This window comes from Blennius ocellaris (genome assembly GCF_963422515.1).
Source record: "Blennius ocellaris genome assembly, chromosome: 18".
Lineage (NCBI taxonomy): Eukaryota > Metazoa > Chordata > Actinopteri > Blenniiformes > Blenniidae > Blennius > Blennius ocellaris.
The window spans coordinates 11,345,028-11,361,834 of NC_137667.1; the positions used below are offsets into that span (position 1 = coordinate 11,345,028).

At 40.1% G+C, this 16,807-nt stretch overlaps 2 protein-coding genes across 5 annotated transcripts; both read right to left on the reverse strand.

The window, feature by feature from the left end:
* Positions 1–2,015: 2,015 nt before the first annotated feature.
* On the reverse strand, positions 2,016–3,376 carry gtf2h5 (general transcription factor IIH, polypeptide 5). Of its 2 annotated transcripts, none has more exons than XM_080514097.1 (3): positions 3,339–3,376; positions 2,425–2,493; positions 2,016–2,308 (listed from the first exon to the last, which is right to left on the reverse strand). In XM_080514097.1, exons 2-3 carry the CDS (start codon positions 2,457–2,459, stop codon positions 2,128–2,130), a joined length of 216 nt encoding a protein of 71 aa, XP_080370223.1. In that variant the 5' UTR covers positions 2,460–2,493; positions 3,339–3,376; the 3' UTR covers positions 2,016–2,127. The 2 variants fall into 2 exon arrangements, with proteins under 2 accessions (XP_080370223.1, XP_080370224.1); XM_080514098.1 differs by having other exon boundaries at positions 3,282–3,367.
* Positions 3,377–4,118: 742 nt separating this feature from the next.
* On the reverse strand, positions 4,119–11,957 carry serac1 (serine active site containing 1). Of its 3 annotated transcripts, XM_080513663.1 has the most exons (17): positions 11,876–11,957; positions 10,617–10,747; positions 10,462–10,498; positions 10,229–10,371; positions 9,861–9,950; positions 9,199–9,330; positions 8,972–9,093; positions 8,750–8,878; positions 7,904–8,017; positions 7,190–7,352; positions 6,910–7,060; positions 6,654–6,795; positions 6,384–6,484; positions 5,802–5,899; positions 5,463–5,645; positions 5,226–5,369; positions 4,119–4,836 (listed from the first exon to the last, which is right to left on the reverse strand). In XM_080513663.1, exons 2-17 carry the CDS (start codon positions 10,708–10,710, stop codon positions 4,700–4,702), a joined length of 1,980 nt encoding a protein of 659 aa, XP_080369789.1. In that variant the 5' UTR covers positions 10,711–10,747; positions 11,876–11,957; the 3' UTR covers positions 4,119–4,699. The 3 variants fall into 3 exon arrangements, with proteins under 3 accessions (XP_080369789.1, XP_080369787.1, XP_080369788.1); XM_080513661.1 differs by having other exon boundaries at positions 8,972–9,330; XM_080513662.1 differs by lacking the exon at positions 10,462–10,498 and having other exon boundaries at positions 8,972–9,330.
* Between the last annotated feature and the right edge of the window lie 4,850 nt (positions 11,958–16,807).

A 16,807-nucleotide genomic window follows, 5' to 3' on the forward strand; every position in this document is an offset into this window, starting at 1 on the left:
ACTCTCGAGTCGGGCCGAGTGCAATCCCACTGTGGACTGTGGAACTGTGGACATGAGTGTAGACATCCGTGTACTTCCATTGGCCGACGATCGACAGTTTTCTGCCGCCTCATTGGCTCAGAGTCCACAGTTTTCCACAGTCTACAGCTGCCGGGGCTCCGAGGAACCTCATTGGTCATTGAACCTCATTCCGGGATAAAACCCGCCCCTTGCCTCAATAAGCGCCCCTCATTGGCTGGGAGTCCACAGTTGTTGGAGGCCGGAAGTACTTCATTGGCCGAGAGTCCATATTTTCTCCGTCAATCATTTCTCCCCCCCCCCCTCTCCGCCCCGCGAATTTTAAATCATTTATTTAGATTATACACGATTACCTTTACCTATTTCTTCGCCGTTTTTCGCCATCATTTATTTACCCGTCAATTGACTCCACGCAATGGCCTCGTTTCCACCGATGGGACCGCTGACTGAGGTGAGCCTGTATAAGAAAAACCCAATACTACACGCTATTTCCCACGTTGGTTTTTTCTTTTCTTTTTCTTTATTTTTTTTAAAGCTGAAAAAGTGGTGTTTTTCACCGTAAAAATGTATTTGTCAGTGGAAGAAAGTAGGTGTTTTCAGCCAGAGGTTCATTCACTGTATATATGACTGATTTTAATGCTGTATTTGTGTTATGCTGCATTTGTGTTTAAAACATGAATTAAAACAGTTATAACAGTGGACATGCACGTACACTTTAAAATCTTACTCAATTATTGCAGTCATTTCACTATTTATGGCTGTACAACTGTAGTCTGCAGTGGAGAAAGTAACCTTTTTCTGCCAGATTCACTGTATATATGACTTGTGACTGCTTTTACCATCTGCCAGCCACATTTGTGTTACAAAAAAAGTATAAATACTTATACTAATACTTACTTATAAGCCAATACTTATAAATACCAAATAAATGTATTCTGCAGCAGAAGAATGTGGGTAATTTGTGCCAGAGGTGTACCAACACTGAATATATGACTGATTGTACTTTATATTGGCAAAAAGGCCTGTGGGAAGGTTATTTTGGTGTCTAGTCTCTTCCACGGTTCTGTCTCTCACCTGGGGGCAGGAAACGGAGCAGGTTGTGTCCTGATGTAACTGGGCTGCAAAGACATGAGGGGTTGCATTAATGCAGGGGTGGCCAACCCTGGTCCTCGAGAGCCGCAGTCCTGCACGTTTTAGATGTCTCCTCACATCAATACAGCTGACAGCAATTAGTGGCTCCTTGTCAAGCTTTCTGCAGAGCCTCATCATGACAACAGGTGTGTTTGAGCAGGGAAACATCTAAAACATGCAGGACTGCGGCTCTCGAGGACCAGGGTTGGCCACCCCTGCATTAATGCGTTATAAAAATCCATACACACTGCACTAATGCATTTCATCTCAGAAAATCAGGACGGATCCACTGCTGCCCATCCTGTGCATCCTGGACCCAAGTGTGCCTCACGATCGACAACAATTCATACTCAAGGCCACAAAGGAGGCCAAGACATGCCAGGCATCGAAGCCGTGCCAGACCTACGATGACAGCAGGCTGAGGGATGAGAGGATGGCTTGTGAGGAAGGTAAGATCTCTGACTATGTGTGGCTCAGAGAAAAATGTGTGTCACTGTCTGAATATAGTTTATTTCATGTCCTGAGCAGTCAATCACAAATGTCTTTTCAAAAGTGTACAGTCCCAGTACTAATAACCCTTTCCATGTTAAACCCCTCAGCTAAAAAGAGATGCCAGGTCTTCACCACATCCCCGACTGAGAAGCAGTATCTTGGTCAGCTTATCATAACATTTGGCAAGTACAACGGGAGGAGTTTTAAATGGCTGGTGGAAAATGACATTGGATACTTATTATAGTTATACAACTCTTTACATCTTTGTAGGTCATTGTGTTTTTTCTGACTAATGCAGCTTTGAATTATTTAAAAGAAACAAAAAACAAAACAAAACTGTTAGAAAATCATGCAAATCAAATCAGCAATTGAAATAAACCCAAAATACTTTATTTATGATTGCAGTTAGAACATTGTAAACATATTTAAATGTGACAAACTAAAAGGTGTCCGTGAGGGAAAGATTCTTTTGGACAAAGTGGAGCCTCATTTCTGGGTGATTGGAAATGAATTCTGGTCCATTAACTCTCCAACTCTCTCCTGGAGGGTCTGAACTACTTCTGCCAGGATGAAGACGTGCGTGTCATCCAGATCCTTCAGGATGAACTTCTTTCCCAAGGCCATTTTTTCATCCAGGTAAAGGAGGAACTGCTTCATGGCAGGATCGCTGCCATGAAAAACAAAAGACAACAAACATGCCAATTTATTCAAAATATATTGTTTATATAGTTTCAGATTCTAGATTGTGTTGCAAATATCACTGATAACGTTTTTATTTATTACCATTCAACAAGGACACCTTTGTGTACGTTGACCATGCTGACCGGTGTGGAGGAATCAACAATAGAGGAGCTGAAAATAAATACACACAATAAAGACAAGTAAGTTGACTGAGGTAGGCCAGGCGTCTGGAGCCTCATTTCAATTCTCTGTAGTTTTTCACAGAGTTACAAGGTTTGTTTTCAAGGGATTCTTTAAGAGTTACAGTTGAGTCCGTGGCTCATAAAAATATCTTAAAGACACACACAAATACACACATACCCCTTCTAAATAATCTATGGATTTAATCGGATCTATATTTTATGAAAGTACATTTACAAAAAAATAAAATCTTTATCAAGTATACACACACCTATCCATACTTGTAAACAGACACGCATGTCTAATTCAACGTGTGAAAAAAGGGGTAGGAAGAAGTAAAACGTATTTAATCCTACACATTCTAACCATATTCAATATTCAAATTATCCTTCTTTCTGAATACATGACACACAGACAAATTTTAGTTTTGCATTCATCCCTTCACAGCTTTTTATAAACAGGCTCATGCTTGGATATTGACTGCGGTGCACTTTCTCCTCATTGTTGTTCACTCATGATTCAATCAAAACCTTCTGTATGTTCTCCAGTAGCTGTTTGTTTCTGGCTCTACACATTACACCAACGTAATATTATTAAACTCGACAGTTAAGTATAATGAGTACATCAGCAGTTGGAAAAAAATGAAGAATATAGTCAAAGGTTAGCTTTCGAGTGCTAAACGTTACATGAAAATAAGCCACAGCAAAGAAATACGCAGAAATGAAGCGTACTGAAATGCACAGCAAGCCACGCCAACAATACCAATATATGATACCTACTCATATATACGTAATTTAATCGAAAAAGGCTTCTATTATGGGTTTTTGTTTACCCACCTGGTAGCTGTTGTTGTTTCTTGTGCTAACGTGTAGCACTATGGGGGAAAATACGGTGTGCGATAAGGAACAATTTTCACTTTACATACACACTGCGCATGCTCAGATCGAGTCTATTGATGCCGCATGGGCAAATTCGTCATTGCGCAAATAGTTTAAAATAGTGAAATTAAACTCATATGCACGTTTTTGGATGGTAGGAAACCTGGAGAAACCTACAGTGAGAGAGAACGTACAATTGAAACAAATAAAGTCCTGCACGTCCAGATTCTATTCTGACGAGCAAAAATACTAACCACTACATTGTGCAATTAGATATTTTGAGACCTTAAAAAGTGTGTAGATAATTCTTCTTTTATACTACTTGTTTATGAAATACCTTCAAGCTTTTGATTTCTGCTTGTATTACAATGATTTATTATGAATGTACAGCTGTTGGATTGAGAAAGAAAAGGTCAATCATCAAATCATAGTATCTCCCACAAAGTTGGAGATGAATTAATTTAATTATCTGCCAAAAAGTATCATCACTACCTTGACTCAATGTATAAAAAAAAATATCCAGTGACAAAATAGAGTTTCTTTGCAGATATGAATAATCACCAACAGCATGATGTTTACATGTGAAAAATTATTTTCACCATATGTGCATCTATTAGGCAGAGTAAAAAGAGGAGATGAGACATGCACTGTGAAGAATAGTCACACAAACCCTTGAACCATACACATTTATTAAACTCTTTATCAACACTTGACATTACTAATAGGATTGAGGTCAGCAATCAAATGGAAAGCTCAACGACTTGATTCGTCACACAAAAATAAATAAAGCATCCTGAACTATCATGTTGTTCCAGTCCCATCTGAGGTAAGGCTTAGGAAGGAATAGATTTTGGCACAAAGGATGACTGTTGTGCTGTGGCTAGAATAAAACATCAGAACAAAAAATAAAAAGTGCTACCATTGCTCTGACGATACCAAGTGTAGGTGGTAATGAAATGCAAGTGCATTTGGAGCTACATTAGTAACCTTTATCTAAGTGTGATGTACCCAAATAGTAAGCTGGAGAAGTGATGGTAAAATAAAGTCTCATAAATTTTCATCATCTGAAATGACTTGGAAACAATATATAGTTCTTCATTAAATAAGGGAAAATATTTTCAAAACGTATGTGTCCTAAGATAAATGTCTATATACAGGAAGCACCCAAAGGTGTTTGCCAAAATAATTACTCTGTGTTCTCATTTGTAATTTTAAAATTCAACTGGAAGGCAATCACAATATCATTTGGTCTGTGAAAGGGGTGAGAGTGCTTTCACACATTTCAAGTATACAGTAGGTTGTGTGAGTGACTCTGTCATTCAGTGGCTGATGTAGCTCTGCAGTGCTTCCAGGATGAACTGGAGGCTGCGCTTGTACAGAAAGGAGTCCTTCTTCTCCGGCTTGCAGATGTTCAGGTGATCGACGTCCACCTCGATAAGCTCACCGATGCCAGGATCTGAAACCAAACCAGATGAAGGTCAAAGCAAGTGCGAGAGAAACCACAATAAATCACGGCACATTGCAGTGTCATCTTTCATATTTAATCAATCAATCAATCAATCAATCTTTATTTCTATAGCACTTTTTATACATTAAGCAACACAAAGTGCTTCCACAAAAATTAAAAACAGTGCAAAGATAAAATAGATGAATAAAAAGCAGGTGAACACACACGCACACATGCAGACACACACCATAGGTGAAGACATGCCTAGTGATATGGAGACATGGCCGGACACTGAGGACTAAGGTGAGGAAAGGGACATTTAAGCACACATTAAGAGAGTAAAACGGTAGGACTCACAAGCTATCTGCCACATTGTATTTCTCATTGATGTGACTTACTTGCAGACTGTGTTGGCACCACCAGTATCTTGATCATGGGACCAATGTTAGTTGGCAGTGTCTCTGCAAAGCTGAGCACTTTGAATTCTTTCTCTTTGGCGATGTTCAGGAAATTCTCATTCAGGTTGAGCAGAGCTGGCGAATCTGAAACACACAGATGGTTCCTCGTTAATTAAATAGTGATGGATCCCTCCAGGATCCAAAATATCCTTGAGCCTCAGAGTTCAGAGAGTTCACCTTTACATAGTTCTCTGACTTCTATCGAGGGAAAGAGAAGATATCGGACGTTGACAGAGTACTCTGCCATGAAGGTGCCGTGGTGGGGAACACTGTAGAACAAAATACCCTTGGTGTTTCTTAACAAACCATCCATATCCGGGTCCCCTGAGGCGTCAAGCAGCATTTTCTTCACAAGCAATCCTAAGAGAGAAATGAAAAGGAAAAAAAAGGGTACGGCTATTCAGCGAGGTCATTTATTTACACCAAAATCACAGATGTGAAGGTATAAAATAAGTAATAATAAAACATTGATTTGAGTCTCGAGACAAGCTCGAGGAGAAGCAGTGGACAGAATACCTCCCATGCTGTGAGCTACCCAGACCACCGGCCTCTCTCCAACTCCTGCCTGCTTTAATTTCTTCAGCAGCTCTTGACTTCTGCAGGCCAAAGACTTCCTGATAAAGACACAAAATTACACACTTGTTCATGCGGTCGGAATATAAAACCTGAAATTGTCACCAACATATGGTATCGTACAGGATTTGATGCGTCATGATGTAGTACAAGTAGTGAAATTATATAGATCAGTTGTATTAGAAATAATGGTTTTTAGCTCTGTATTATAGTTTGTCATCCATCACAATTACGGTTTAAAAACAAGCAGAAATTAGATAAATTGTGCTTTGCAGCTTTATACTAGATATTACATGAAGCTCTGGGACGTCTGTAGTGCAATCGTCCCATTACAGATCAAATTCACCAGCATATCACTTATTTCTAATTTGAGTTTCTCAGTAATGTAATAATTGCAAACTTTTTACATTTCTACAGCGAGAAAATTCATTAAATTCAGCCAATCCAGTAGTCAAGGGGTTGAAAGAGAAAACAATATTTCCCATAAAAGTTTTAGTTAACATATGAAGAAATACAATGTGTAACCTTTGATTCTCAACTGGACATTTGGCCATCCAGTCGCTGAGATGACTGTCATACTCCACTGACAGTATTCTCAAATTTGGACAATCAGCAGCAAGCCACGACTGCAGATAAACACACAAACACAAGAACACAGAAGAAATGAATGAGTCTTGCCTACAGCCTGGCTGATCAGCATGTACAAGGATGTTGTGTCACTTTAAAGTGGAAAACAATTTAAAAAGACAGAGACAATACTCCACATTATTCAAAGGAAGTTGGAATATCAGTCACCTTTGGCCAGCACTCTGTGTAATCGTCTTTGCTTTCTGCCTCCTTCTCGTCATCTAAAGTGCCTCGGTCCTTCTGCCTCCACGTCTTAAACGCTGCTCCAAGAATCCCATGGATGAAAAGCACATCTGCTTTGATCGGCTGGCTGAAAGGGAACACATTGTCCAAGATATACGTTGGGCTGTTTATTGAGGAACGTGAAACTCGTCTGTTATCAAAACGCAAACGACGTAACGGTGGGATTGAAAAGTTCTCCTACTTGCCACGGGTTTGCGGGTGGAGGATGTAAACGCCGTCTTGGTATTTCTCCTCCACGGTCTCTCTGTCCAGGTTGGCCAGTGCACGAGCAGCATGAGACGCCTGCATGACGTGTGGCGACTGCATCATTTCAGCCAGGACAGACAACCAGCCTGAGGGTGGAGGGGGAAAAAAAAGACACCAACTTCTATTGTTTCGCTTGAGTCTAAACGGGTATAAATAACTACACAGCTTGCCATAACCTAAACTCTTGTGTGAACTTGGATTAGTTACAAACTCACCAGACTGGGTTATTGCCTGGTGGACGCTCTCATTTAGTGCCAAGTTTCCAATAATTCGGACGATGTTTCTCTGAATCTTTAGGGAGTCTCTTCGGAGCTGATAGACTCTCTGCAGGAGTTGTAGACCTCCATTCGAGACAATGTAGTCGCAGTGACTCTGTACCTGAGGATAACATACATTTGTTTCAGTAAACGACAAGCATGCATCCACTCTGCAGAGAGCATTTTTACCACATTCAGACGGCAGGCCATTGGTCATTGATGAAATTACAGATAGGGCTTGCGGGCCTTACTGTGTGGAGTTTGCATGTTCTATCAGGGCTTTCTCAGACGTGTGTCCAGGATATACTCTGCCTTCACTTAGTCAGCTGGGATTGACACCCTAGCACTCTTAAGTTGGATTTAGCCATATAGAAGATGAGAAGATGGATGAATAAGAAGAAGATGGATGAATATAGTATATAGCTCTATACATGCAGACATTGAGCCCAAGTAGATTGAACCAAAACAAAAACTACTCTCTTACTTCAAAAGAAATACAGTTGACTAAAATACAGTTGAAATATTTTAGGGAGAAGAACAAAATGTGCTCTTGTATGCAACACTACAATTACATTTATACAGAGTAGAACTACTTTATAATTCCCAGAGGGGAATTCTTGAAAGGAAATCAGGCAACTCGGACATGTTTGGGTGCTGAATATCAATCATTACCTTGGAGTGCTGTACCAGTGCCTGTAGACAGAAGGACTCCACCTTCTCAGAAGGAACAGAGGTGAGGCTCTGGGCATAAGGCAGCCCATTGCCACCAAAACACCACAGACCACCCTGCAACAAGGAGGACAGCACATGTTAATGACAAGACAGAAATATTTTAACGTTGGGAACTGTGAAGTCATCATTTCTTCAGCTTTTTTTGTGTTCCTGGTTGTCATCATCCTGAAAACTGTACTGATGAGCCCACGCAGCAACTCTCGACAGCGTGTCTGTGTTTGCACTGTGATGGACTGGTGATGTGTCAATGATGTATCCTGCCTTCAATCAATATTAGCTGGGATCAGCTCCAGCACCCAACAACCTTAAATTACATAAAGCAATATGGGATATATCTCTACTGTCTGAACGTAAGCATTTGTGTGAACGTGTACGACTCAGCTAAAGGATGTCAACAGGCTTCATTGCAAACGATATAAGGATGACACCATTTACAAAAAGTATCCATTGCAGATGTCCATAGTAGAACTGCCATCATTGGATTGAAAATATCTTAAAGTATATGATTGCCAAAGGCTGAGTTTTTCCCTTAAAAAAAATGTACTTCTTTTTGTGGGTTTGAGGGATATTAAACAGAATATTTATACAAAGCCCAAAGGTGAACTTGTAGAATCAAATTGGAAAACTGTTATAGCCAGTTTGACTAACACAATTATTTATTTGAGTATTCAGTGTAGAGTTACAGTTATAAGATACAAACGAGTTTTGCAGCTCTTCGTGTCCTCCCATCCTGCCATAGACGTGATGTGGGAAACCAATATGTGTGTAACCATTTTTCATTATTACCCTTTGTGCTGCCAAAGACTGGCTGCTCTCCCTGAGGGCCAGGGATGTGAAGTACTGAACACATTTGTCCACTTCCGATTGAGGCAGGGACGCCAATAACTGCCGGAGTCCGTCCTCCGCTGATAAACCCTGAAAGGAGTGAACACATTGCAGTTTACTAAAGTGGGTTGAAGATGCAGGCGGCAGGTTTCACCCGGAGTCATCTCTCACACATATACGTACATCTTGTAGGTCGGGCAGTGCAGGCGGCCGACGGAAGAACCGCAGGTCTACTTGAGGAGTCCGAGCCAGTCCCACTGTTGTCCGCTGGTCTATGACCTGGGCTGCAGTCTGGTACTGGTAGTCTGCATGGAAAACAACATTGGTGATGTAATTATGGTCACATTTATGTGTGAGGTGCCAAGTTAAGTGGAATGTGTTCTTGTTTTGTTTTTTGGTGCGTGCTTTACTGTGCCAGTGGTGATTGTCAGCAAGTGCCTGCACAGCCTGTACTCTGATGGCTTTATTAGCCGACTGCGTCTTCTTGAGCAGGACCCATAACGCAACCTCGTGAGGGTCTGCATCCACATGGCTGAAGTGTTCTGGAATACAATAACAAATATTACAAACAAAAAAAAAACAAGTGACTGAAGGTTCACATGAGACGTCTACCACTGTTATGGATACGCTGGACTACATCTACCTGGCAAGCTACCAGAATCTAAAAGCCACCTTTGTTTTTAGAACTGCGAGCGTCAACAAACCTTGTGGTTGAAGGTCTTGACTCGTCAATTTGGCAGCTTTTAATTTGTAAAAAGTCACGTTAAAAATGTTGTATGAATATAATTCAGTGTGTCACTCTAAAATAAATCAGGATTTAATCACTCAAAGCAGAGACACCATGAGAAAGGTTTTGCGAGGATTGATGATGGGGTTTCAAGGGTTGAACAAACACGGATTCAAAAAGAAGGTTTTTCCTCTGCATTCTCCTTTGCCTTTTTATTCATTCCCATTTGTTTGGCCCAATAGATGCAAACAGATGTAATAATAAATCTTTTTTTTTCTTAAACAATGCATCTATGAGACTATAAGTAAGAAATGATCAACGGACGAGCTGCAAAAGGTTTCCTACCATCAAGCGACTGCAGAAAAAGCCGAGAAGATATTTCCAGAAAGCGCCTTGCTGCTTTATGAAGCTCCTTCCTTGTTTTGTGTGTGAGCTCTGGAACAGTAGAAAACATTTTGTCTACATATACAAACCAAACTTCTACAATCAAGGTCGCAGAAAATGTTAACTTTGCTGCTGGTTGAAATGTTCAGAATGACTTGTCTGAAAATGTAGGCAGTTGAGCTGAAAGTAAAGATAAGAAGAAATGACAATGGCATGCTCAAAAGACTGGTATGGCTCTGTTAGGATGCCCAACACTAAACTATAGATTCCTATATCTCAAAATGATCATGTACTTGGGCCCTGAATTCCCTATAAATGATTTTCATTACCTGCAGCGAGAGTCTCTTTTTCATCTGAGGGTGTGGCTTTCAGATAGATGTAGGACTTGTATTTCTCTTGAAGAATAGCACTGGTGTCAATGGTCACAGCCTTATCCAAAGCCATTAACTCATAAGAAATGAAAACACAGCCCCTGCAAGAACGAACATGGTGTCATTACTTTTCATACACAAATCGGTGACTTGCTTTCAGAGTGTAGTATGAAAATGTACACGTGACGCACCCAAAGACAATAGCACCAGTCACCTTAGCAACTTTCCCTGAATTTCACAAAGAGAATAAATATTACTTTAATGTTTTAAGCTTTTGTCAAAAAAAACAACAACAAAAAAGACAAATGTTTATAGTCAGATTAAATTAGTTTATAATATTGCTCACTTAAATCTTTCCACTGGAGTACTTTCTTCACACCAGGTTGCCCAGCTGTACTCAGTCTCCGGCAGCGGATCAGACGCAGTGCTGCAGCAGACATCCTTCATCGGTTTGCTCTTGCAGTTTGTCAATCAGACCTGTAGCACACCAGAAATCAGAAATCACAGAGTCAGACATGTGGACAATGACATGCTTGATTATAATACAATGATAAGCACTGTTGTTGTCTAGATAGTTCTAGTTGGAGTGAAATGATCCACGTTGATTTTAATTATTTATTATTTGTCTGGAAGAGTGCCCAAAGATCTAAGTTATCCCACAGCCACTAATTTTCATCCGGTCACTAGTCTATTCTTAAAGTTGGTAACCTGAAACAAAAGTGGAGTCACATACAAAAATACAAAACCACACTAAATAAAAATTAATACCAAGGCTAAATCACCTTGACAACAATCAAAAAAGAGAGTTTAGTTTGGTTTTTTTCTGCACCACTTCGGCTCATTGATTAAGGCACAACCCGAGTAAGTAAAATTAGATGAGTGAAGTAATGCACATAAATCTCTAGAACCATGCATAAGCCCTAACAGCTTGAAGGAATAAACAAGATTAATCTCCTGTTTATGTTTGTATGGTGGGAGGCAGCCTGAAGGATGAATAGACATTCAACTCATTCACCAGCTCGTCATCTTGCTACCGTTAGCGTACTGACATGCAAGCTAATTTGGTATAAACACGTTGCTGGAGCTGCCACCTCTATTGTGATTCAGTTCAGGCCTATACCCAAATTGCGTCTAAAACTAAACAACACAAAGTATATCAAGTCTTACAAACAGATGGAAGTAAAACGTAAACACATGAACTGTAAAAACCGGTGGTTCGGATCAACTGGTTTCCCTGTCAATTGGTGGCACACTTCCCTTAGCGTACATTGTTGTTGCAAGCAACAGCAGATTTTTAGAAACCCGACAGATCATCCGAGCTGTCCCGACGAACGCCGTTTAACCGCATTTGTAATCAAGTCTCGAAGACTCGTACCTTTTGTGAGTCTTAACATCTGCTGTCGATAGCAGCAGCGAAAGGCACTAAAGGAAGTCGGTCATAAGTTAACAGGGAAACCACTGACCCCGAAACACCGGGAAAAGCTATATAAACAGTTAGCTTCCGGCTAACCCCTCAGCGTTTAGTGACGGCAGCAAACCCAGGTAAATGATAACGTTTACATATAGTATTGATATATAATTATCAGCATTTAAGAGAGAAGTTACCTTATTCAATTAAAAACTACTTTTAAAAGATGTTGGGTGACGTCCTCCACGAGCCGGTGTTCATGAACACAACACAATCACGTCTCACAATAAATACGTCATCGACAGCGACGCCAGCATAAAGTGTGTGGGCTTTTTTTTTTCAGTGAAATACTTTATTTCAGTTTTTTAATGCGTACAACGGTGTAAAATTGTTCCAAAACACTACTAGGAGATACTACAATCTGCTGCGATTGTGAACTTTTCCAATTAAATAAAACATGTCTAGAATTGACATTGTATGTCATGTAAGATCAGTAAAATAAAAAATTGCAGCTGTGTTCTCTCCTTTTCCTTTGTATGTTTTGAGTTAGGCAGGACAAAGCCAATATCGATGTTGCGAATGATAAATATATGTTATATATTTGTTTTGTTGAACTTTCTTTTAATGTATTTCTTGATATGGGACGTTCTGGCATGTTCTATTATATTTATATCGGATTCAGTGGCGTTTCTATAAGTAAATACATGGTGGGGCAAACATTTATTCCAAGTCTTAGGACACCACTGAATGCCAAAGTAATGGTGCACAACTTTTTAGCCACGACGTTATGACAACCATATAAGCGCTGATCCAGTGAAAAAGTTCCGCACGCGCGATCAATAAATAAATAAATAAAAAGTCGGAAAAGGGAATCGAGCCTGAGTCTTCTGTTTAGTGTGTGTGATGTGTCTGTGAAGATTTTTTTTTTTTTTTTAAACCTGTAGCGTGTGCCGGGTTTAACACTGCTGCATTTGTCCTGCAGAGATTTCTGATTTGACACCCCCTTCCCCCAAAGCACAGCCTTACATCTCAGCCTTGTCCCTTTATACACACACAGACTAATCTGGACACAAGCCACACCTGTGGGTCTGCAGATCCCCTCCTCCCAAAGAACAATGAAGCGCTGACATGGAAACTTTCAAAGCACTTCATATATTTAGAGACCCGACATTATCACCAAGCAGGCAGTGCTTGGTGGCGTTTGCTCTACACAGGTCTCAGCACTCAGAAAAGCACGACGCGTCATTTATCCAAAGCTCTGTGATACTGAAGAAAGCTGCTTAGAGGCTGACTGGTTTGGCATTGCCTTGTATAATAATGCAAAACCCCTTTCAATTATTTTAGTTAAGTAATTATATATTGGTGTGGCTGCATGACACAAGATTCTATGGATGACTACAACTGCAGTGCAATAAATAGTAACCAATATGATATTGGTAAAGTTTTAGTAAAACAGCTTGAATTATTGCCAGTGGTGATTATTTAGAAATGTTTTTGGAAGCATTGAGCTTTCTATTGCAAGGATTCATTCATTCATTCATTCATTCATTCATTGACTAAGTCAGTCAGTTTTAGCAATTCATTCGTTGAAGTAAACCTTGATAAATGTGCAGTGATATAAAAGGCTAATAATGACAACTGAAAACATCAAGTTTAATGAATATGACAGAAAACCTTACTTCTTTAAAACTAAAATTGGTAATTGATCATTTTGTTTTGATGATAAATTGCAATTGAGTTTTCTGTCGGCATCTTTTCTCGAAAATAGTTGACACATGTATCAACTGGCCTACTCTCTCACAGATACACACCAGTACATCCTTTCTTTTGTATACATTAGAGCTTTGACTTGTTTGTTGATTGGTCGCTTCAGCTGCATGCTAATTAAATATTGTGGAAAGGGGTACATTCAGGAGTAGTTTTGCATATTTTTGTAAAGATGTACAAGTTATTGCTGTCTACAGATGTAGGTGTCTTGATCGGCGTCCAAACTAACACACAGTTTGTCAAAAGTCTGTTGAGCTGTCAGCTGTTTGCAACAGGCATGTGGCACATTGCCGCAATGATCCACGGTGCCAAGAGTAACACGGCAGGGGACAATACTGATCCTTGTCAGCAGCTGCTTCCAAAATATACACCACGACAATGCTACGGTGTCAGTAATAGTCTGCTACGATGGAAATATTGTGTGAAATATGTTAATCAGACAAACACAATTTGTTTTCTGCATACATGGATTAAAATACATGTTTTGAGTCATCACTCTCCTTGACGTGTGATGATCTGATAATCCATCACATGCTTTCAATGTAATCAACTTGACCTCAGCAGATACAGTGTTTTAATCTTCTATTGATCTATTGCATTTTATTTTTACTATTTATTTGTTTTGGCTTTATTCAAGAAGACTGCAATACCACATGGGAGCTTTATTTAAAATCTACTATATAGTTCAGTTCAATTTAGTTTTATTCATACAGCTGCAATAGCAAAGTGTCCAACTCATGACACGAAACAAGGACAAGTCTTACATGAGCAAGCATAGGCAATAGTTGATAGGAAAAACCTCGTTGTAAGAAATCTCAGCAGAACCAAATGCAGAAGTGGTGGGTTTCTGTTGCAATGGTTGGGGCTTGGGGAGAGTGAAAGTTCATTCATCCTCCAAAAGTAAGTATAGTATATCATTAGATGGTGAACAACCTCCTGTCTACACGAGACAGACTGTTCCGAAGCAGCTGTTTCTAACAGCTGCTCAAGAGTTTGTTTGATTAAGGTGGTGGTGGTAAAGTGTGTGTGTGAGTGTGTGTGTGTGTGTGTGTGTGGGGGGGGGGGGGGGGGGTGTAATGCAGTGGGGGCAGCTGTCAGGACAGGACGGACAAACCCTGTGCTTTCTACATTTCCATAAAAGGACGAGTGTCCCTCAAAACCATGACCCATTCAAGACCAATCTGCTTTATCCTGCTAAAGACCCAGTGATACAGACAGACTCTGCCAAAAAGTGCTCCTCTGACTGGAGTGCTGCTGTTGACAAAACACAGCAGCGGCTTAATCCAAAAACTAACGTGATGTTTCTGCCCCACACTTGTTGCTTAAAGATATGACACTCCTTTCCTCAACACTTTGGGCTGCTATAAGCACACATTTGAACATTTAGTGCATATTATCCTATATTACGTTGATTTAATAGATTTACTGTATTTACCACCTCTCATTTCTTACATGTCAAATGACTAGTTTATAAATACACATTGTGCATTACTGCAGATTAAAGGCACATATTGATGCAGTAAAATACAGTTTAAAGGCATTACTGATAAAATCACAATATAAAAAGTCTAAAATGTCAATGATATGACAATACTACACACATGAACAATTCGAGTTTATTCTAGAAAACATATAACTTCATTTTCACTTGAATAGTTTGCAGAATGCGCAGAACTTTAACCTGAACGTATCATATTTTTGCAGTATCTGTTGCTTTGAAATAATTCCCTGCAGATTGTTTTCATAGAAGCTGTTTCTTTCGCAAATAATTGTTATTTGGGTCCTACATTTCCAGTTGATTTACTGTAAAAACCACCGAACATGAAATGAGTCTTCATTTGGAAAAACGTTGAAGGAAAAGCATTTTTGCAATGTGTTAAACAATAACTGAAGTTGTGGTAATCACTACCCCGTTCACGACTCTACTATCTTGCTGAATAAAAGAATTCACTCTATCTGAAGGAAAATTGTAGCAAAATGGTCACAATCTTTTTTTAATTCTGTGCCTTCAGTTGATAGATTTATCTATGTGTAATTTAGAAAATATGGATGAAAGTTCATACCAGTGTTACATGTTTGCATTTTTAATGAACAAACTGTACAACCAATCATTTAATCCTAACTAAATGTAAAAGATTTTATTATGGAATAATAAAACTCACCAATTATTATCTAATAGACAAGATGTCATATTTCATAGGTACTTGACTTCACTGCTATGTAAAAACACCTGAAATAGAAATAGATAAGTGGGTTAGTAGTGTCTCTCTCTGAGGTACATTACAGCACATGTCTACAAATGGAATATTTCAGCGTGTTGATGGTATGTCGGAGAGTATTTACGTTTTATTGGATGGTCAGAGGCCTGATAGCTCTCCAGGACTCGGACGTAGGCATGAACACTATGACGAACAAGGAGCCTGAGCTCCTGTCGATCCCCCCACAGTCTTCGGCGACGCGCAGCCACAGGCACCTGCTGCACTACATTTCCCTAAAAGGAAACACTCGAGCCAATCAGAACTGAGAACCGCTGGCCCCCTGCTCCAGGCCCGTCCCGGGGATCAGCCTCCTGCTGGAGTTCTGGACTTTGTAGCCTCAGCTTCCCTCCTACTTCCCTTTCAACGTTGCCTCTCAGCTGTCTGGCATTTTCGCCCCCTCCTCCTTCTGTACACATGCCACAACACTGGCACAGGAAGTCGGACGGCTCCTTAACAAGGTTGCTCAGGCAAGCTACATTACCATCACACCCAGCAATCACCCACACCCCATCCCCGGCACCCTGATTGAGCCTCGTCATATTAGTACATCCTTAGAGGACTAAAGGGCAGCTCCACAGAGTATGAGTGAGGAAGATGTGGCTCTGTATGACGCTGAAATCTGCTTATTACTGTGAACCCAACATATGAGAGCGGCTTCTGACTGTCATGAAATCACAGTAATTTACAGGGAAAAGAATAACTTTTGAAGAAGCCACAAAATAATTGACATTAAAAATCCACCAGGGACACCATTCTTATTATGTGTGTGTTCAATATTGCAATTTCTGGATATTATTGTAGTTTTTAATAAAATATGAACAATATGTAAATTGCGATTGATCACTTTCAACACTGAAAGATTTTACTACGTTTATTAATCTTCAATAAAAGTCACAGTCACTCACTTCCCTTCATGGCCTTTCATCTCTAAGGCATCATCCCTCCAGTTTGGTGCTGTTTCTGATACAGGATCCACTTTACCAAACCATTTGCTGAGCAGCACTTAATTTGGGCTTGTGTGAACTCCTGGGGCCGCCCACCAGCCCCCAGCCTCAGGACGCTGAGGTGTATTTAAGGACCCCCTTGCACCGTTGCCCCTTTGTC

What these genes read in the sequence shown, in the direction of transcription:
- gtf2h5 (XM_080514097.1), bottom strand. Translation starts at nt 2,459, where the DNA reads ATGGTCAACGTACACAAAGGTGTCCTTGTTGAATG. An exon ending in AAAGGTGTCCTTGTTGAATG is followed by an intron (nt 2,309 to 2,424) that starts GTAATAAATAAA and finishes TTTTCATGGCAG; the next exon opens with CGATCCTGCCATGAAGCAGT.
- serac1 (XM_080513661.1), bottom strand. Translation starts at nt 10,710, where the DNA reads ATGTCTGCTGCAGCACTGCGTCTGATCCGCTGCCGGAGACTGAGTACA. An exon ending in ACTGGTGCTATTGTCTTTGG is followed by an intron (nt 10,372 to 10,461) that starts GTGCGTCACGTG and finishes TCGTTCTTGCAG; the next exon opens with GGGCTGTGTTTTCATTTCTT. An exon ending in AGTCTTTGGCAGCACAAAGG is followed by an intron (nt 8,018 to 8,749) that starts GTAATAATGAAA and finishes TCCTTGTTGCAG; the next exon opens with GGTGGTCTGTGGTGTTTTGG.